The 23866-nt window shown below is 25.4% G+C and overlaps 1 protein-coding gene across 1 annotated transcript; it reads left to right on the plus strand.

The window, feature by feature from the left end:
- The first annotated feature begins 5337 nt into the window (after positions 1-5337).
- LOC145838809 (zinc metalloproteinase-disintegrin-like daborhagin-K) lies at positions 5338-23390 on the plus strand. The gene is made up of 16 exons (XM_082946436.1): positions 5338-5365; positions 11903-12000; positions 12664-12834; positions 13021-13103; positions 13690-13838; positions 14977-15074; positions 15854-16021; positions 16789-16935; positions 18811-18947; positions 19601-19798; positions 19953-20121; positions 20269-20386; positions 21015-21156; positions 21846-22059; positions 22622-22684; positions 23204-23390. The coding sequence occupies exons 1-16, from the start codon at positions 5338-5340 to the stop codon at positions 23351-23353; spliced, it is 2133 nt and encodes a 710-aa protein (XP_082802562.1). The 3' UTR covers positions 23354-23390.
- Positions 23391-23866: the final 476 nt, after the last annotated feature.

Consider the following 23866-nt stretch of genomic DNA (forward strand, 5'->3'; position numbering starts at 1 on the left):
CAATTTTGCTCGAGTTTTAAAATTTCTTATATGTTAGTTTTTTAAATAACGCAGCCCGCAAGTACATTTTTTTAACAAGTCGACACGATAAAGGATTTTTTAGTAAATATGATCTGCTGACATAAAAAGATGTCCACCACTAACCTAAAGGGTTCATTAGTTTTAAAACAATTTATATTTGGACAGAATTGATTACAGAATACATAGGGCTTTTTGTTAATTATGTATTTTAAAACACTTTACCAGGCTTATAATAAAATATCTGCAAATTATTTTCTCAAGTCCTGTAAATTACTTTGAAAAAAGCTCAAAAGTGCGTACTCAAGAGGAAAAATACTGAATAAAATCATAGGGGACGATTTTTTCCAAATTTCCGAAAATGGTGCGATTTAGTACATGAGTTTGGGAAATCCCGTTCTAGACCAATATTTATTTCAGCCATTATCAACAAAGTTGAGATGTTTCGCGCCATTAGTAATAAATAATAAACTTCGCCACACGACCAACAACAACAGCATCCGAAAAGACTTACGACCAGTTTTGTCATTACTAGGATTCATCAAGAAGGCATAAACTATTATGTTAACTTATAGTTTTATAAATGCTGTCAGCTACTTATAAAACTTTTTAATAAAAATTCCTTCGTATTTATTTTAATCTGTAAGTTTTATATTTATTTATAAGTTATTTTTTCAAAACTTAGTAAAATATAAAATTAATTGTACTTTAAAGAATTAGGTTAATTGTCTTCAGTATACAAGTAATAGCATAATGTTTTGAAGAACCTTCTTTTACTTAATTTTATTTCACACACATTTGAGAATTACACATAAACAAACAAAACGAAACTTAATGCATTAAAATTATCTGTTTAGGTATAACTGCTTAGTTTTATTGTTTTATACTAAGGAATTATTTAATAAAATAAAGAAAATTTAACTACAAAAATTTTTATTCTAATATGAAAAAATACATACAGAATTGATCAGAGCAGTATAAAAAGTTGTTGTTTACCATTCAATCGCCAGAAGGTGTGTATTGCGAGAACTACAGGTTTTGTTTTAGTTTTATTATGATAATACTAAAAACGTTTACAGCTTTAAAATATATTTCATTAAAATACCTCGAAACTTTTTATCATAAATAAACAAAGTATTATAAACTTTTGCGAATTTTACTATACTCGAAATAAAAATCCTATACCACTTATAGATTAAAAAAGATTTTAATCTTGCGTAAAAAAAAATAAATAATATATCCATACAGTTATTACTAAGAAATAAGTAAAAAAAAGTCTTTGATTATTACTATTATAATATAATCTGATTATTTATTAAACTATTAAAAGAAATATACGAACATTTAATGCAAACACAGTTTTACTTTTAATTTTTTCGGTGGTAGTTATAAACTTATCGTATTTCTAATAATAATAAAACAATTTGCAGAAAGAAATATTTTATCTAACAAAGATATATGTTTTAAATATAATTAGAATACTTAATAAAAGTATAATTCTTTTTAAATATAAACTCTTGGTTTGCCTAATTAAAAATACATGACGCAATGTACGCCTTCAAGATTACAACTTTATTAAGCTGTGTTCGGCAATTTATTACCTGTGGGTAGGACCAGTTTGCTAAACAACATTTTGTATTCTAATTGAATTTAGAAAACAATTGAGCAAGTACATCTGAGCAGCACTTCCCAAAATTTAAGTTTTAGAAGAGACCATCAAATACCAAAAGCCCTTAGAAGTTGGTTGGATACCATCGTATAGGTGATATGCGTTTGATGAAAAATTACTAAAAACTATGAGTTTTCAAAGAATCACTATGAGAATTGTTTTTAAAGTTTAAATAAAGCAGTATACATTAAAGTTTTTGAAGCTTTATTTATAAAAACGATTAGACCTAACTTATGTAAACAACAGTGAGTTCATAAATCTAATCTCTGTAAATTGTTATAAATACTTGTTTACTTTATGTACTTGGTTTTACATTAGTTTATTTTTACTTATTTATCTATATATTAATGCTAAGCTATAGTTAAATTAATAATTTACTATTATTGTATCTATTATGCAGTTATAAGTTGTAAATCTGTTTCTAATTAACGTTGATTATTTCTATTAAATGTGTATTGCTGATGTAACTTAAAATTGTTTACTTGCTCAAAATTTCAATTTAGCTGCTAACAGTAGTGTTGGAAAGGGCTAGCCGAAATATATATCGCACGTGTTTCCTCAATAAAACTTTTTTGAATAATTTCTGTCTGAAGTTTTTGTATAAAACTTCCAGTACTAAAACTTTATTAAGAAAAATTGACAAATAAAAAACCAAATAGATAAGTGTATTTAAGTTTGCCATTGGTTTAGTTTTTAACTTAAACATTACTAACTTTATGGATGCTTTAAATTATGACTACTTGACTATTTCATGCATTTTTTAATTTTAAACTTTTTTTAGTTACTTAAATACATTAGATCTCAAAATATTTTGTTTTTGAAGCTCTATCTGGTACTTATTATATAATGTATGAATCCCTGGATTAAAGTATTAGCAATTCGTCAAGTTGGAATAAAATTTTCGTTATTGATAGTAAAACGTCCACACATTACAAGTTAACTGAATAAAGATAGACAGCAAGATTTTTAAAAATAATAACATTTTGAATACTCTATTAAAATTTAAAATAATCACGCGATTTTTATTTTAACAAGAATAAACTCTTGCTAAAGTAAGTAAAGTTTTTCTAGAAGTTCTCTATAAATAAACATGATCAAAAATTAAAAAGTCTAAAAATTTAAGTTGAAAATTATTTTATTTATCGTAACAAAAGTAAAAAAAAAAACGAAAATGATCCAAACAGTTTTGATATAAGAACCTGGGTGTACGAAAAGACCTCTTGGTCATCGAGTCGTACATTTTGTTTAAACTTTTGCAAATGCTAAATAAATTGTAAACAAGTTTTTGATGTTTTAAATCAAAGTGAGTAAATAAAATTATGAAATATTGTTTTTGACCTTTTTTAAGCATAGTTAACAAGGTATGCTAAATAAATGTTCCTTATGTGTGTTTTCTATGTTTATAGAATTTAACCTTACAAAATTTTGTTACAAGCCAGAATCCAGATCATTATAAGCTGAAACAGATTTTAAAAAGTTTTTTTATAACGTCCGGTTGAAATTTATTGTTTTTAAAGCTTCTCGACAAAATTGTGTTTTTACTGAAATTGCGAAATCAAATGAAATAAAAAAATAAGTGATTTCAAATTTGTTACCTACTTTTATTACTAATCTTATTTTCAAAGTTGTTTACTAATTAGTTACAAAGATTCTCAAAAACCATATTGTGAATTTTATAAATAATTAGTTTTTATACTAATACTTTCAGACATCATTTAAAAAAGGTTTTAGAGAACAACAATGTTATTTAAATCTAAGTAAATTAAGAAAAACAAACAAGGAAAATTAGTTTTTTTAAAGCATTGTTTTGAATAATGACGGTATTTTGTATACGTTTCTTAATAATAAGTTTTGTAACAGACAAAAGTATAAATTCACTTAAACTTTTTAATACACTGTCAGTATTTTTATAGCTAAATGTAAGCGACAAAAACTAAAAAGTTTCATAAATCGTAGTTAAAGTTTTCATAATAAAAAGTAGTATTTTTATTTTTTTCTTACAAACTTACTTGTAATAGATACTTTTTTATAGGGGTTATTTAACAGTTATTAGGAAAAGTTGCTTTAAATTAGCTATATAGTCTATTAAAAGACGACTACTTAAGCATTTTGATTATATAAACATTAATTTTAATTTTAATTTTTGAATATCTATAACGATACTTAAGAATTGATTAAGTAACTTTAAATAAAAATTAGATAATTAAATTTTACTTTGTTTAGTAGCCTTAAATTTAAGGAATAGAACAAACTATGAACAAAAAAATTTAATAACAATCGTTTCTTATTTTCAAACAAAACTAACGAACAAAAGTTATAACCTTTGTGTTTTTTATTCAAATCTATATGTTTTTTATAACAAAGTTTTGACAGAGAATATTGCGAAACAGTTTTGACTATATAAGAAAGTATACAAATAAAAAATTCAAAAAAAACTTTGTTTCTTAGATTAAAGAAAACTAAAGTTTTATTTTAAAAAATATTTTGAACATAAATATTATTCAATTATTTACATTTATTTTTATGCAATCGATGTTAAAACTTTAAAAGGGTCAATTAATATTTTTTAATAACAGGCAATATGGTAGTAAGGTTTTTCTGTTTGTTATTTCTTCTATCTTTTTCGCATTCAACTGAAGGAAACGAGGGAGGTAAGTCGGTTTTTAAAATTATTAACTGTAACTTTACGATTCTACTGGAAGTAAAATTGTTTTTAACTAATTGTTGAAAAAGTACTCGTTTATTAAATTACGTTAAAAAAAAACATTTAAGAATAGTTTTTGATTTTTTGATTTATACGAGTTTTAAACACTTGCTTTGGTATACCGTTGTTAGATATCAAACATGAATACTCAAATGAAAAAGAAACTTTTGACCAGAGTAGTCAACACAAGCTATATCATAAAACTGTTTTGATACGAGTAAAATTAATGGTAAACATTTAAATAAACTACTTTATATACATTTACTGTAGCTAGTATTAAATTCGACTGAAGTGTAGTTAACAAATCTGTTGTATCAATAATAACGGTTTTAGCTTTAAGTTAGTAAGGTTTAGGTTACAAAACAAAAATTCTTATAAAAAAGGTTTGCTTTTTGTTGCTCTACACCACATGCATATACAAGTTCAAATACAGAATTACTAAAAAGTATTATTAAGTTAGCATTGTCTCTACTGTAAATTAGTTTTGCTAGTTTGTACCTTTGTTTTAAAAATAACCATTTTTATCTAAAGAATTTAAAACAAAGGAAAATACAAAAACACTTGTCAAGTAGTTATCAGTATTTTTAAATAGTTTTAGTCTAAAATTTTAAGCGTTTAACTTATGCGTTTTTATATTCTATTTCAAAGTTGTATTGTTTTTAAAAAGTAGTTATATTTAAAAAAAACATTACTAAACAGTATTACAAACTATTGATACTACTAAATAATAATGTGAATAGTCGATGTTAACGCAGGTTTATCTCGATAACCGAAAGGTCTTTTCGTGCACCAGGTCCTAAGATTAAATATTTTGAGCGCAGTTTTTTTGTCCTTTTGTCGTTCAATGAAAAATATAGTTTAATTTTCTTGAACAATAGTAAATAAAAAAATTCTATATTATGGCCAATAAATAGAGTTTCATACAAGAATGCTTTGAGACATCATAATGTCATACTCTCAGGATTGTCACTCAGGTAAGCTCCTCTTGCTAACTCAGAATTTTTTGAACTTGATACAAAATTTCAGACTCACCACTAAGACTTTTTTAAGTGTTCAGAAGACTCAGCTTTAATTTTGTTTAAATGAAATAATTAATAAAATATAAATAGTAAAACTTTTTGAGCTTTTTTAATTATTTATCAAAAACTTGTAATTAAATAGTGTTTATTTAAAATTATTAAAACTTAGATAAAAAGTTGAACTTCAAACTTAAGTAATATACTATGTTCGAAAAATTCTCCTTTAATTTTTATTTTTCCAAGTTTAAAAAAGTCATATTTTTTTTTAGTAACTCAAAGTGTTTTTTCTGCTTTAAATAGCTGTAATCAGGTAAGATTAAAAATCTTTAAAATATTAATATAAAAAACTAAGATTTATATAAAAAGTAGCTAGATAAATATTAAATTTTTATAACAGCTATTTATGCTAAAAAGTTTAATGCCTTTAAAGGTCTTTTAACCATTTAAAGCGAACAAACGGATGTATTTGTACTTTGCTTAACATAAAATATAACCAAAAAATACGATGGATCACTTTAATAACTTGCAACAACAAAAGTATATTGACTCAGTAGACTTTCTTCAATGACCGAAAGGTTTTTCTCCACGGTGTAATAACATTTAACATTTCCCGCACGAACAAATTCCCATCAGGTCAAGTCCCACCCGATTCTAATCCTATCCGATAAATTCTCACCTACATCAAATCCCATCCGGTCAATTCCCACCTAAGTTGTTCGTCATTTTTGCCAAGATCTTTTTTTTGCACGTAATTTTTATACGGGTTTCATTTTTGCACGAAGCGTCACTTTTGAACGAGTATCCACTTTTGCATGAGTCACTTTTGTACAGATGACATTTTTGCACAGTTTTAAACTTTATCAATACAAAACTATATTTAGAATAAATTAAACTAAATTAAATACAAATTTATAAACCTTAAAAAATCAAATAAATATAAAACTATATTTTAGTTTCCATTAAACAAAATATTTAATTTACTTAGTTTAAAGTATATTAAAGTTAAAATAAGCTTAACCTAAAACTAAACTTAGAAAAAATGTTTACTGATAATAAGAGTTTATTTTCAAGTCAAATATTTAAAATTATTATAAAAAAATCAAAAAATCTTTGCTTGTATAATTTGTTCAATAGAAGTTAATGAAAAGATGAATTTGACTTGGTTTAAAGTCAAGAATACATAGACGCTCAAAAACACGCACGAACCAGGATTTTTGACAATGATATTAAACTACATTGTTTTAAGTTAAATTTACATACTCGAAAAGTCTTTAAAAGACTTTCTAATTGAAAACTTTTTTTTTAAAGTTAAACAGCAGTTCGATAGTTTTATGTATTTTTAGCTAGATTAATAGTATAGTAGTTTTAGTAATCTTTATTTTTTTCAAATGTTTAACTTATAATTACAGCTTAAAAATTTGCTTAAACTTGTATGCTAATGCACTTAACAAATTTTTATTTAAAACTATTAGTGCATGTTAGTATTTTAACATAGAGGTTTAGTTTAAAAAATACTTTAAAGTATTCTAATTTATAACTGTTTGCCCCGTATTGTGTGTAGGTGCAGTTTTAAGCAATAAATTACTATTTTGTCACACAAATTTTACCAAGACTGGTGTGTAAATACTATTATATATTTCTACCATAATAACTTTATGTCTTACAAGCTCAGTTTATCGTACAACTTAGAAGTTATTTGTTGTAGAATGTATGTACTGATTCTTGTTCTTGTTTGCCTTATAGTTTTTTTTTGTTTTACATGAAAGTCGATGTAACTTTTAAACTATTCATGCTTAAACACATAAAAAAAACATTTTAAATAATAAGCTAAAACTATTAAAAATAATTATCTATTTTTAGATTTTTTTTAGCAAGAAGGAATCTTAAAATAAAAATTTAAACTAAGTTTAAAATATGGTATAAATTTTGTAGTTTAAATTCAAAGTAAAATAAACAATTGTATTCCTTTTATTTTTAGCATTTAACTTGTCTTGAAAAATTATAATGTTATAAGACTCTTTTCTGAAAAAGTTGTTGATTTAACAGCGTATAATTAAGTGTGGATATTCTGACTTGGTAAAACAAAAACAATGAATATCTAAATAAAAATAGAAAATTTAGTCCAAAAAAACAAAACTTAAATTAAATAATTTGTTTTCTGAATCGTCCGTATTTTTATAATAATAAATTTTAGTATATATTTTTTACTCTACTTAAAATAAAATAGTTTAAGTTAGCTTTTAGGTATATTTAGTTTTATTCTAATTTACGTCATTTTAGTTTTTATTCAAGTTTAGGTTTGTATCAATACATAATTTATGTTTATACAGGTAAAATTTACATCTAATACAATTTTAATTTTAATTTTTTTTTAGAAATGTGTTTAGATAAATTTTTTCAATTTAGTTTTATCAAATTTTTGAAAAAAAAAATCAGCCATGCAAAAGTGACGACTGGCGCAAAACTTCGCACCTGTAAAAACTTGATGCCATGCAAAATGAACGCTTTGTGCAAAGTGCAATCATAAAAAATTAATACTTTGTGGAAAAATGACACCTATGCAAAATGACACTAAACAAAAATAACTCTCTGTGCAAAAGTGAAGCTGTGTAAAGGTGACGTGCAAAATTGATTGGGCGGGAAATGATTCGGGTGGGATTCGTTCGGTAGGGATTTGAATTAGGTGGTAATTGTGCGCGGGTTGGAACTAAGCAGTTCCCGTCTCCACACGTAACATTGACCGAAGTTGTTAGTATTTACTTTTTTATTTCTTTCTAAGACATAAAGGATCTTTCAAGTTCAGAGCAAGTAAATGGAAAAAACTTTATGCTGAATGTTTTTTTTTTTTCTCTTCATATTTTTTACTTTAGCTAAGTAACAACTAGTAAATCTGCTACTTAATTAAGCAACATAACAAACTTTTAAAGAACTTAATTTTTTTGATAATTAATTAAAGAATCAGGTTACTTATTTAAATAATTACTTTTGGATGAATTTAAAACAGTTGTGTAATGGGTTTTAGAAGGGTTATAGCTCCGAAGAAGTTGATTTTGTTTTAGGTTACAAAACAACTTTAACTAAACCTTAACTTAAACTTATCAAAAAAATCATCGGGGAAAGTCAGCTGAGTAGAAGCCTGGACTTTTGAATGCCATTAGTAATGATCAAAACTTGAGCTTGTCTCACGGCATACGAAATTCTATGCTTCTCTTCTGCAGACTTTCGCCAATGTTTTTGTTGAAATTTATTTAATACGATTGTAACCGCTGTCTTGCCTAGTGGATAATGTATTGAACGTTGCCCGGCCTAAGACAATGCTGACGTCAATGATCAATAAAATCATGATAAACTGTTTGTAGATTGACGATAGCAAGTTTTTTGGTTGTGAAAGACTGATGAGTCCAAATAAGGACGTAAACAGTCTCAGTCTACCGAAGGCTTGTGGTCTGATGACCGAATTGGTGTGATCAACCCTTTTATTAAACTTAAACTAATTAGAAAGAATTTATTATTTACCACTCAAAAACCCGAAAATATTTTTATAATTTTTAATAAATAGATGTGTAACAACACTAACAATTCTTTTTTTTTACATCTAAGATATTTTTTTTAATGTTAAAAGTCTTTTAAAATAGTTTTAATATTTTTTTGCCAATTTATATTTAAGTAAAATTAGTCTTTAGTTCTTATGAAAAAGATAGAGATCTGGAATTTTTAATTGAAGTAATATATATTTGATACAAATCAGTCACGATGTTGTTGAACGTAACACGCCACAAAAAGTACTCATTTGAAAATTTTTTTGCTTGATTGGTTCTAATAACGTTTTTCATAATTTGTGTTTCCAAAGTGGCGTTAATTTGTTAGTAGACTAAACACTATAAAGTCTAAACGCCTTAAAAAGTTTTAGATAAGGGTAAATCTGTACTACGTATTTAGAAAAGCATAAATATGACTTTTAATTTATTTTATATTATCTAACTTGTCTTATATTTTATTGCTATAATTTGAAAAGTAGTTTCTGTAAGTTTTTTATATACTATCAAAACATATAACTCTTTTAACACTATCCAACATTGTTTTTAGCATGATAAACAAGCTTATTTCTTCATAACAAAATAACCGCTGCATGGAAAAATATATTTAAATGTTCGATAACAAATAAATAGTATTGAAGTATAATAATATAAAATTTTTTTAGCTCAATTTTATTATAAAAGTATAAAGCAAAAATCTAAAGTGTAAAAACTTTATTTAGAAGTTAACAGAATTAAGCATGACATAGAAACAGAATTAAATGTTGAAATAAGTTTATAAGTTATAATAAATAATATAAGTTTGTCCTGGACATGATGTTAAAAGGTAACTGTGTTGTATGACTCAATAACCGAAAGGTTTTTCCTTACACCAGGTCATTGGACCAAATTTTATGAGCACTTTTTTTTGTTATTAAATAAACAACATAGCTAAATTTTTAAACATTTTAAAGCCAGTACCACAATTAACTTAAAAAAATAAACAAGCTATCGCTAAAAGTTCATTGACTTCTGTTTTTAAAGTTTTAAAATTTAATTATTGTTTGAGTTAATATACTAGCAGCAATTTATTTAAAAGTTACTTTATATTTAATTTTTACTACCGAAAATATAAGGAAAAAGTGATTAAAATGTTGAATATTAATAATATGCACGATCTATTTTATATTTAATCTAAACATATTTTAGACAGAGGTTTAAGAATAATTTACAAAAAATTGGAAATAGAAAATAAGGACTAAAATTTGTATATACACTAAGGTTCTTTGGCGACGGTTTTTAAAAACCTGCTATAGAAAGACAATTCTATATGAAGTAAACCTTACAAGTTAAAATAAGAACAATTTTTTACTGTAGTTAGTAATTTTTGTGTACTTTTATAAGTACATTAAGTTTAAGATCTAAAATAAATTTTTGATGCCTATATAATTTTTCAACATAACTTATTCTATATGAACAAATACTTTATTTTAATTTAAAAATGTAAGTAATGTTCTTTATGGTACAAGTTGTACTTTTAAGTTTTTTTTTAATGAATTAAGTTTATACAAACTTTATTAAACATGATTTATTCAAATACTTTAGTAAGGAAGAACAATTTTAAATAACTTGCTGTTTATAGTATAAAAGTTTTTTTTTACACAACTGTTAGATACTTATGCTTAAAAGATGATCATGAAGATAGGAATTAGGCAGCCGACATCATTAAAAAAAATTGTTTTTAAATAGGCTCATAATTAGATTTAAAGACACATAAGTCATTATTAAATGACTAGTTCATTATAATTGTGGCCTCAAGAGGCTTTTTATGTTTTTTGAATACAGTTTTACAACTATTCGGCCCCAAGGCTAAAAAAAAATTGACAAACAAGAAACAAATCCAATTAATAAAGTTTAAGTCTCTAAAATTTTAAACTAAGCAGAAAATATTGTTTTTAAAATATTCATAACCATAAAACCAAAAAATTGTATGACAAATGTAAGAGCAAAGACATCTATATAACTAGAACAATTGGTTAAAAAGTATATGTTGCATAGGGAAAGTTTTTACATTAAGAAAAAGTTATTACAGCTGACAGCATTTAACTCAAACATGAAATAAATTTGTAAGGTTTATTACTAAGTTAGTTTTAGTTTTTTATGGCACATACTTCATTGTAACTAAAGTAACAGAAACGCTTTTAAATTCAAGTACCTGTAATCTTTTATGTTGATATATGGCGTAAGAGCTTTTTTTTGTTAAGAATTTTAAAGCCAGGTTTAGACGTATGTTGGTATTAAATAAATTGTACATAAATCACAAATAAGCCTTAACATAAATTTTAAACCAAATTTTAAGCCTAAAATGGTCTAAACTCGTAGCCTTTTTTTGTTTGTTTTAAGCCTAAGTGTTTAAAAGATTAAATATTTAGAAAGTTGTTGTTGACATAGTTTTTTCTATTTACTATTATTTCTCTTAAGATTTTATTCTAAAGTATACTCCTTTCATATTTATAATCAGTAGTTATTAAGTTGATGATGGCCGTAATAACTACTGGTTAAAACATCAAACGAGCGCAGACTATAATCTCACAATAAGCCGACAATGTATAAGACGTTGGGCTGTGAATGATTTAGCTGTGTCAATTTTTTCAACTTTACCCACAAACGGTCGTTTCTGTACTTCGTACTTAAAACCGCTTGATCTCAACAGCGGTTTGTCGCGACTATGCCTTCCTGATGAGTCCTAATTAGGACGAAACCGGTTGTAGGTTGTCTCGGATGCGGTTGTTGTTGATCTTGCGGTAAAGTTCATTAACTATTACATATTTCATATTTACAGAGATAATCAAAGCTTTTAAACCTATAAATTCTTTGAATTAAACTATTTTTGTGTAGTACAACTGACAAATTTCTTATTGCTTTTAAGTTGTTTTTCTTCTAAACAAGTGTATTTTTGTACTTATTAAATATTTAGGTTCTAAAAATCTGCTTAACGATTACGAAACGATAACGATCAAAAGGTGGCTACCTGATGGAAACTATGACTACCGGACCGACGCTCTTAAGTACAAAGTTTGCTCTTGATAAATTTTTAGATTATAGATTAAGTTACTACAATGTCTACATATGTATAATGTCTTTTTTAAGTTTAAGCTTTTTTTAAATTTGAAATATTATTTTTAAAGTGTGTTTTATAGAACAATTTATATTTCATTTTTGATATAATTATTGTTATTGCATGTATTGATTTTTTGAAAACAAATAAAAAAAGATCTCAACTCCTTATTTTTTATTATTATTTTGATTTAAAAACTTAACTTCACCATAATTCAACCTTAAGAATAAGGTTTTATTTGTTTTGTTTTTTAAGTAAATACTTGTTTTTATTTAATTGTTCTTTTTAGATTTTTTATATAATCACTGACGAGGTATTTGACCGAAACTTAGTTTGCATAACAAAGTTTTAAATGGACAAGTATATAATCATTGTTATTAACATCGTAATATTATAAAACAGTTATAGATTCTAACAAAATGTTTAATGTAATTAACTATGAAGTAAGTAGCTTATATTTTATGCTGTATCATTTTTGATATAAGCGGTTTCTGGTGTTAGAAATTTAAAGTCACAATATATTTTTCGCATTAATGATAGTTTAGTTATGATTAAAAAATGAAGTGTGGGTATTTTAGTTGTAAAAAATATCAGTAAAAAAAAAACTATATATTTTTAAGGACAGTGCAAAGCAATATGAAAGTTTATCATTCAGCGTTCATCATGAAGATTCCAAAAAGGACTTTTTAATGGAGCTCACACACAATAACAACTTAATTAGTAAAGATTTTTCTTATTCTATCGACGAAGATGAAAAAGCTGTCAATAAAACTGATGACGATATGATAAAGGTACTTTTTTAAAAACAAAAAACAAATTTGTTTTTAGTTACTTATTTTTAATATTACTTTATTTGTTTAAAGTTTATAAGATCAATTTATACGATTATTTGTAGAAAAATCTATAATGTTACATAAAACTATCAAAATGTATGTTTAAACATACTAAGAAAATTAAATTTTTAATTTTTTTTACAGATTAACCATTGCTATTACATTGGTACAGTATATGGGTTAGAAAAGTCCTCTTTAAGAATAAATACGTGCGATGGTTATATAAGGTATTTTGTTTCTAGTTTACAGTATCTTATTTGAAAAACTTAAAGTATATAAGTTTTACTCACAATAAAACTCAAAATATGTTTGTTGAAAGTTTTATGAAAAAATAACAAATTACGTTTTATGGAAAATTTAAAATTATATTAAAAAAAATCTATTAAAAAAACTTTATTTTTGCCTAGCAATTGATTTTATATAATAGAAAACAAGTTTTCATTAGATAGTGTAATTATTTAGCTTAATAATGACATTTTCATTTTTTTTATCACAATTTATTTTCAATCAATGATAAGTTGGATTAGATAAGGCCCGTCAATGTAACAAAGTACTTATAGTTTTTTAATAAAAAGTTTAAGTAAAGAAAATTAAATCAATTTTTTTTGAAAGTTAGAAATATGAACAAAATTTTATGTATTGTAATAAAAAAATTTTTAGTAGTTTGTATTTAAGATCGTACTCGATTATTGTTTTTTAAATTGAGAAAAAAAAAAATGTTTTAAAAGTGATTTTAAATTTGAGATAATATTAGTTTTTGTACTTAAGCTTACAATATAGCCTCACAGCTTATCATGTATATTTTTACTTTAGTGGATCTATCAAAATGAACGACCGATTTTATCTAATTGATGCATTAGGTTCTCATTCTGAGAGGCAGCAAATAATTTCAAAGTTAAATGATACAAATTATAATTACTTTGAACGAAAACATCATAGTTTTAACGAAATGTTGCACAAAGGTTTGCTAATTATGTTAATGTCAGTATATACATTTTATACTAAAACTTTGAATGTATTTTGTGTGTTTACAAAAATAAAGCGAAGTAGTTTTTAGCTAAAAATATATCTTTGAAAAAATTACTTTTTCTGCAGAAACTTAACATGTGGTTCTGAAATTTCAAACCAGTAATTAATTAATAGTGTTTTATTATTACTTATTTTATGAGATTTTTGATTTTAAACTGTAATTTTTATCTGTTAGTATAATCATTAAAAAAACTGCTGCCATGAGTGTTTTTCTTATTAATCTCAGCCCGTGAGCAACTTTTTCTAGAAAAGTTAACCCGTTTTTTTAAAGGCAGCCAACCACTGGTCTAAGTAGAAGACTGCGTTAGTTAAATTACCATTTTAAACGTATACTAAAAATGTTATACTCATTTAAAAAAAAGTTTTTTTTTAGTTTACTTTTTTTCATACAGTAGTTGTTTTGATATTTAGTGACTTTTAATAATTTTTACTGAATCTAACTTTAGTCTGATAGCTATTTAATCAGTTTATTATTTTTACGAAAACCATAAAAACAGTTAAAGTTATCAAAACTAGTTTTGTTTTGTGTAGTTTTTATAAATTTTTATTTTACCATAAGTATAAAAGTAAGAATATATAAATTTTATCTTTATTTGTTGTTACTAACTAAAAAGTAGATAAATTGATAAAGTAAAGAAATATATTTTCGCGATTATTTTTATTTAATTTTAAAGTTTTTACATAAGTATTGTTGTAAAAATAACACTGATTTTATTACTATACTAACAAGTTGAAATAGATAACCAAAAAAACTGTTTTTAAACTATTAAAGGCTAACTCTCGCTCCTACTTAATTTTATGCTATGAAAACCACTTTAAAGTGAATTTTAAACAAAAAATTTACACATAATTACATTTAAAAATCCTTTATGTGTTCTAGAAACAATCTTTCTAGGTAGTATTGCCTTAAAAGTTAATAAAAATAAAACCCAAAAATTTATTTCTTATCAAAAGAGCGTTATGTTAAAAACTTGCAAATGGCATACAAAGTCTCTTTCAAACAACATGGTTTTTAATATTCTTAGTAAATGATCACATACCCTTGAAATATCAAAACTTTACTTCATTTAGAGAACGTTCGCCAACGAAGAAGTTTGAAAAAAGCAAGCAACCCATTTTACGGTGACGCGAAATTCGTCCAGCTACTTATTGCTGTTGAAGAAAAAACAGTAACTTATTAATTACTATATCAACATGAAAAAAAATTGTACTTTACAGTTGTAGTTTCTTTTAAAAGATATGTGATACTTTAAGTTTTATTCTATAACTTTAAAATTGACTTCTCATTTTAAAACTTTTTTAACAAACGGGATATTTTATTGTTTTATTTTGTAAACGTATTATTATGACAAATAATTATAAAGTTACAATTACAAACTTAAAGAAAAAAGAAAAAAATATAGAAAGAGTTCTTAAGTTTTTAAAAATAAGCATTTATTAATAAAATAGAAATTTTTGTGCACTTTGGTTTGTTAAAAATAAGTATATAATAAAAGTAAAATCACTTCTTTTCTCATAGAAAGTATTCTGAAAAACTTTTGATGTTCTACAAGCTTTCCGATTTCTGTAAAATAATTTATAACTTAAATACTGTGCACTGCATAGTTGCATAAAGATTATGATAAAATGATAACAATTGAAATTTAGTACTTGTACGATTAATTTCTTAACTATTAATATTATTTATTAATATTTTCTAGTTTTAATTCTAGCCAATAGCTTAACTCTTTTAATTTCACTAAACAAAAGTATCGTGATTTTTAAGAGTTCTTATACAACTCTTCGTTCAATAACAATCTTCGTTTTTTTTTTACATTGCTTAAAAATAGTTATTAGTAAAAATTCAAGACTTTGACTTAGAAGTCTGAGATTAATACCATTTGTGTCTAAAAAACAGAAGTCAAAAGTTTCAAAACAGCACTCTAATATGTTTTGCATTCTGTAACAGCTTGAAAAATTTTCTAAAAACAAAGAAGAAATGAAGAACAGCATACTCGACATTGTGAACAGGGTGGGAGGTTATTATTTGGAACTGAATATTGTCATAATGCTGAGGAGGTTGATCGTGCTGAAAGAGAAAACATTGGCCTTGGAAGGCTCAAAAAATATGACCAAGGTACTTTAAAACATTAGTTCAGAGCATTAATAGCTTATCTTATTTAAAAGGTGTATCTTTCATAGAAATTTTATGTAGTTTATGATAATATTTAGTGTTTTTTCAACGCAACTTTTAAATTGGTTTGTAGATTAGCTCCTTAAGAAATTATATTTAGTATATAGTTCTATAAAGTATAATTTCTTTTTGTTCTGTTCGTTTACAAATGACAATATAACTATCATATATTTACTGAAGTTTAAAAGTGTAACAAAATGAAACGTAAATTTGACCATATTTAGTAAAAAATAAGAAAACAAAACAAAATTTTTTTAAAGTTTTAATATTTCAAATCTAGGTAGAATATAAAGTTTAGTTATTTCAGTATAGACTATGTAAAAAAACCTGTAACAAATTTATTGTCAGTAGCCCTAAAAATAATTTTTACTTAAAAATAAACTATCTAAAATTAAATTCAAAAAGTTTTTTTTCAAAGCTGTGTAATAAAATAACTTCTATATATATCGTCTGCACACCTTAAAGATATAGGTTTATTGAAAGTATAAACACCGTTTAATTACATTTTTAGTGTTTGTAAATACAATAAACTAGTTTAAAATAAGTTAAAGTTTACAATGTAATTTTTCTGAAAGTAATCAATTTCAATTAACATTTTGAACAGAAACTGCTTAACTTAACTTTAGTCTTTTACAACTAATAAGTAAAAGTTCTCAGTATAACTAATTATATTCATAATAGTACAATATTGTTACACTGATATTTTGTAGATTTATGACCGCTTCAGTAAGACGATAAAAGGTGAACCAAAGTATAAAAAGTATCGATCAGCCATGCTGTTGTATGGAGATTCATTTGCCCAGGAAACCCTTTACGGAACGGCCTTGAAGTCTTGTCCCGGAATAGGAGTAGTTAGGGTAATTCTTCTTACTAAAATGTTTTTTACAGGAACTAAACGTTTTAAATCTTTATACTGGGTATTTTTATTAGAGTGGTTGTTTTTATTAAACTATAAAAATGTTATATATTAGAACTTCAACACAACAGTATATGTTTTTGGTCAGTAAAATTTACTGTAATCACTGTTATATAATACTTATCTTACATTGTAGTTTTTTTAGTTTAAAAAGTTATATTGATAATTTGTAAAATAAAAAAAACAGTATAAACTACTAATTAAAAGAAATTATCTAATTAATCTAAATATGTAAGAAAATAATCTTTAACCATAGAATAAAGTTAGCAAAAGTATTTCTAAACATCATAGTATTCTATAATATTTTTTTTTTGTTTTAGTCCAAGGTCAAAACATTTTATAATTAATCGACTATAATAGTTTTTTATTTAAAACTTTAATTTTTTTTGATAATTTATTAAATTCTAAGTTTTTATATAAAATGAATTTTAATAACAGTTCTTTTATGTTTAACTTTTAATTTAAACTATATTATAAAAGTTGTTAATTTAAAAACTTTTTGTCTAAGATGAGGTGCATGACAATTTGTTTTGTTTTTTTATAAGTTATATTAGTTTGGAACACTCAACATAACAGGTTTTAGAAATAAACAAGACATCAAAGAAAAAAAGAAAACGAGTTGCACTTAGTATTGAAAATAAAATAAAAGTTTGTAAAATGGTAAAAAACAATGTGCCAAAGTCTTTTATAATGGAGCAGTTTAGCATAGGCAGGTCGACTTTGTAAAACATTTTGAAAAAGTGAAAAAAGTTTGAAAATTTTAAAGCAGAAATAAAGAAGCTGAGCCTTTAACATTTATTATGCATTGCGTAATATACAGCAGTTACATTGTTTTATGAATAAAAAAATTTTTTGTACTTATCCAGAAAAATGCTTTTCTGAATATGTTTACAGAAAAACATTGTCCAACATGTCCGGATAAGTGAATAAGCACTGTACAAATGTACATACAAAAAAAGAATAGTAAATGCACATTTATAAGAAAGTACAACCAAATAGATGATTTTCCAAAAGCATTGTTTATGAGACAAAACACATTTGTACAAAAAAAAATTACTAGTCTGTTTGTGGGAGGCGTAGAGAAATAAGAACATATTTAAAATATTATATCATGACTATATTTGATAATATGTATAAATTTTATTTTGTTTTACTTCCTCTTAATTGATATTTATTATGGGAAAAACTGAAAAGTTTATTCAAAAAAACCTTTTGTTTGACATTAATGATTTTATAAAGAGTTAAAAGATTAGATTCCCGTTTTTTTTTCTAGAAATTTGAATCCAAATTTAATTAATATATCATTTTATGATGTACAGGATACGTAAAAAGATTACATCTAAAACTGGATATTATGATTTTATTAATTTTTCAATGAAATAAAAGTGTTCTTTATTTATATATTTTCACATACTTCAAAAGCACTTTTTTTAAAGTAAAACAATTATATTTTATTGTGCATTTTTTTGAAGTTTAAATACAATTTAATTTGAAAAGAAAGTTAATTATGTTAAAAAATTGTTTTTAACAATATCCTTATAGCAAAAAACACTTTTTTTTAAAACTAAAAGTTTTGACTGTTGAAACATTAGCTTGCATTTTAAACCTAAACTAATTCTAATTTCCAGAAAGTAAACGATACCGAAATGTGCAAAGTAATAAATGCATATTTAGGATTATCCTTTAAACAAATTTCCATAATATACAACACCACTTCTTTAGTTTGGTAACTTCTTGTTAAATAGGTTCTTTGCTTTCAAGCAGAAAAAAAATCAGGTGTGCCTAATATTGAATAACCAACAAAAAATAATTTCAGTACCACAGACACGACCACTACGCAACGTCAATCACACTTGCGCATGAGATCGGCCACAACCTCGGATTCGAGCACAACCCTGAAGAATGTGAGCAGTGCGCCGGTTCAAGCCAGTGCATAATGAACGCGCACTTTAAGTATGTTTTGTATTTTGCATGCGTAAAAATGGTGCCTAGACTCACTGAAGCTAAAAATTAGCGTAAAAACTTTTGAAGCTTTCAAATTAGTTTGTAGTATAAAGTTTTAAAAGTATTAAGTTTAAACTTGCGATCAACTGGATCCGTATCTGAGTTTTTTTTGAAAATTAGGATCCGGCTGGATCTGGATCTTTGTAACTTTAAAAAGTCTCCCTTATTATCTGGTGCAAGTTTTGATACTCCCCTTAAATACACCTAAGACTTTTTTCCTTCTTATAATAAACTCAAGAGTATTTAGTGTAAGTCAAAATCTTTTTCAAAATATCTACTTTAAATTTTTTTTTCTTCGGTATTTTGTATTACAAGTTTAATAACTTCCCTATAATACGCTAAGACCATTTTTTCAAGCATCTATGAAGACCACTGATTTTGAATATTTTAAGAAATATAACAATAACTTGGAGAGATTAAACGAGTAAAGTAATTTCAATGATCTACCAGATGCGATCACTAAATTTTTTTAATTTTTCAAATTAGGGTTTTGCCACATCCGAATATTATTTTCGAATTAGTATCCAACTACTGGATTTGGTAGATCACTAGTTTAAACTAACTTTTAATTTTTAATTTTTTCTTGAATAAAAACTTTATAGTGATAGTAAAACAAGTTACGATTGGTCTAATTGCACAAGAAACGCTTTCAAAGACTTGAAAAGGTTGAAAACAAATTCAAATTGTTTCTCCACACCGCCAAAAAAGAAAGTAAGGCTCATCACTCAACCAAAGTGTGGCAACCATTTGGTTGAAAAAGGTGAAGAATGTGATTGTGGCCTACCTTCCGAGTGCAAAAGGTAAAAAGATTTTCAACACAAAAAGTTTTCATAGGAGCCCATATCAAGTTAAAACAATATGTTTTTCTATGCAAGTAGTACTAAAACTAAGAAAAACGACAAAAAAAAACTGTTCCAAAAAATGCTAAATGGTTTTACAAAAACTAAATTTCAGCAAATGCTGCAATCCCCATAAGTGCAAGTGGCATCCTGGAGCCCAGTGCGAATCGTCAAAAGGCAGATGTTGCTCCAAATGTACATTCAGAAGGCAGGATTTTGTATGCAGACCCACAAAAGACCCGGTCTGTGACCTTCCTGAATACTGCCCTGGAAACTCCTTTAGGGTTGGTTGAAACTTTTATTTTGATTTGAAAATATTTTTTAAGCACAACTACCATACATAAGTGTTAAATTTGCATTTGTTAGTTTGTGTGAATCAATAACTTTGTATAAATTAACACATTGAAACTGTCATAACAAATTTTTATTAGTGTCCAAAAAATGTTTTCAAAGAAAATGGGTATCTTATCAATGATGGAAGCAACGAATTTTGTATGAACGGAAAAAGAGACTCAGCTGATAAAAAGTGTAAAAAGTTTTTCGGTGATGGTAAGTAACACTAGAGATATACTTATTTACTACTTATGATACATTATAATGAATAAATTAATACTGTTCACAATGACTAAAATGCATTTTTAAAAACCAATTAGTTACGACATTGGCTTTGAGTTTTCATGATTTAAAATAACTTTGTTGTTATTTAAACGATAAAAAAATAGAGTATAATCAATTTGTTAAAATATTCGCTATGGTATATTGCAAAAAACAAATACTATTAGAATTTAATACAAAATTTTAGAAAATTTACAAAAGCTTAAGTTTGGAAAACTATTATGTATATTTTTATTAATACTTCTAGTACAAGTTTTTTTTTCAATTAGTCAAAGGCTGATAAGTTGGTATAGTATAAAAGTAATTTTTGATTATTTAAATTTAATAAATAACCATAAATTTTTTTTAAATAGAAACTTAATCCAAATCTGGTAAAACTTAAAAATCATTTAAGAAGTTTTTAAGTTGAATAAGTCATTGTTATTACAAGTACACTTTTTAAACAGTCTTATTCACTGAAAAAACCTAACACAACATAAAAACTAATAAACCTTATAATTAAATTATTACACGTAAACAAGTTTTATCAAATTTTAGCATTAAATTAAATATTTAATTTCAGAATCGAGGAAGGCGGATGAGAGGTGTTTCGACAACAACCTGCTGGGAGTGATATCAGGTAACTGCGGTGGTCACGCGCCTCCCTACAACTCCTCATTGATCGGAATAAGAGGTCTCAGAGGCATGATACCATGCACGGAAGAGTAAGCATTTTATTATATATACATGTAGTTTTCAGGAAGTAACACTCTAAAAATTTATTTAGATTTTTTTAAGCATTCCTTAAAAGTTTACAGTGATCTATCGTTTTAGCACGCATGTTTAAGCCAAATAAATAATACAAAAAAAAAAACAATTACAAAAAATGTTTGACCTGTGAATATTAATAATCTGAAGTACAAACCTACTATACCAATAATTAAGCAATTAGCTTCTTCTAAAACTTTAAGATGGGTCACATGACTGCTCTCACATTATATTGCTGCAAACTAATATTTATTTCTCTTTTTATGTAAGTTAGAGTTTAGTTTAGGGTTGTAGGATGAAATTTTAGACCAGAACATCTTGAGTACGCACTTTTGGTTCTGTACGCATATCTGTTTAAAGTGTGTACTTAAACATAATATTTCATAGTTATTTTTATATCATTAAAGTAGTTCTTAACTAATTTACAAAATTATTTTCATCAACGTAATTTAAGATAAAGAAATCTATTTAGTTTACAAATAAGTCCTTGTAAATACTGATAACAACAATTTTTGGTAATCTATATGGAGGTAACTACTTAAATTTAAAACTAAAAAAGGCTCACCTTGTTTTTTTGTATGTAAAACTAACAGTTGTAAAAAGACAATTATCGAAAAAGTTAATATAATAAATAATCTAACTGTAGAAACAAAATATGTGGAAGTCTGTTGTGCGACACCACTGGATACGGCTATAAAAAGTTTCAAGACATTCATGACAAAACCAAAATAAGGATCAGTGGGGTCGACTGTGAAGACAACAACGGCATCAAGCGAGGTTATTACCAGCAGGGTGGCATCTTTGACGAGGAGCAAACCGAAGGTTTCGTGCCTGAGTTTACCCCTTGCGGCGACAACAAGGTATCAAATCAGAAATCTCAGTTTGAATATATATTTAAATTTAAGCACTACTGAGTTTGAACGCATCGTAGCTGGTTTTTCAGAAGCGTTTAGTATGTATTTTAGATTTAAATTAACTAAAACTTTACCTGTGTAAAAATAGATTAAAGTAGTTAAGTAGTCAATCTACTTATTTTTTCAAACAGTTTTACATTTTCAAAAATATTTACTAAAACTATAAGCTCCGTACTAGTTACTTGAAAGTTTAATTTTTAAAGAAGGTTTAAAACATAGCTTTATATATAATTTTCTAAATATTATTTTAAAAGTATTTGTGCTAAACTTAGTTTATTACTTATTGTTATTTAATAAACATATTAGTTGTTAAAAAAGCAAATAGATTATTATTTAATAAAAAGCCCTCTAAAAACTATAGTTACTTATTATGATATCTTCAAAACAACAAACTTCATTGATATAATAAATACTTTTTTTTACTACCGTTCAAAAATTAATACTAGTCTTATTAAAGATTTGTATGCTTGTTTTTTTAACTGAACAAACTTGTTAATTTTTTTTTCAGTATTGTGTCAAACAACAGTGTGTTCCACGATCAAGTTGTAGTGGCTACTGTAATGGACATGGTGTAAGTTAAACAATTTTTGTTTGTGTCAAAAAAAATAATAAAATATAATAATGGCTTAGTGGATTATTGTATTTCTAAATAGAAAAAAATCATTTTAAAATTAAGTTTAATTAATTTGAAAAAAATTGTTAAAAAAAGTAATGCTGAAAAAAAGAAGTTAGTCTTTCTTATAATAAAAACTTACAGATTTCCATACAAGAGTTTTTTTTTTTGAGTCAACTGTAATGCTTATTTTCTATTTATTAAACAGTCTTGCTAATACGCATATTTTTATTTTAAAATAACTACTTTTAACAATGTTACTACCCACTAAGTTTTTTTTCCAACTAACTTCATTTCCCCAAAACGCAGCTGATTCATTCATTTAAATTTTTTTTTAAGCTTTTGAAAACAACTCTTTTTCCGACTAAAATCTGTCTCAATGAAAAAATAAAAACATTTTAGGTTTGTGTCATCGCAAGTTACCTTTTAATATGGATCTTAAAAAATATTAAAACATCAAAAAATATTAACTTGCAGGTATGCAACAGCAAGCAACACTGCCATTGTGACGTAGGCTTCTCCCCGCCAAACTGCACTTTCTCCTTCTACTATCCCGCAACCACTTCTAGCAGAGACTCCGGAAACTGGCCACCTTTCGAAATATACAGCCGCATTAACATAAATTAACTTAAATAATATGAAAATATGCGGTTTTAAAAATGAAACAAAAGTAGTGTTTTAAAACATTTAATGTTTTAATTTAAATTTTTTTTTATTTAGTTTGTTACTATGTTATAAATTACCTCTGATTTAGTGTAGTTGGACCTTTGCTTTTAGGCTTATAAAACATGATTTAGTAAAGTGTTCTATAATATTTTTTTGTATTTATTTTGATTGGTTAATCTATCTATTTTTTGGAGTAAGACAAATGCTACTATCTAATTTAAACAATGTTCAAATTATTATTATAACGAAATAGGTTAAGTTTTTATTTTAGTTAATTTTGATGTCTTCAATTATAATAAATTATATTTATCCAAACTTGTGTTGTTGTTTTTTTTAGTAGTTGACCGTTAAAAATTAACATGCTTTGCGTAATCTTCTATTGAAAAATTTTAGTAGTATTTTATGTAAACTTGTCGTAACTTAGCAGAAAGTTTTTAGCGAACATTTCAAGTGTCTCTAACTCTGGGGTAAAAC

The sequence above is a fragment of the Thalia democratica genome, chromosome 1 (assembly GCF_965202585.1).
Source record: "Thalia democratica chromosome 1, ktThaDemo2.hap1.1, whole genome shotgun sequence".
Lineage (NCBI taxonomy): Eukaryota > Metazoa > Chordata > Thaliacea > Salpida > Salpidae > Thalia > Thalia democratica.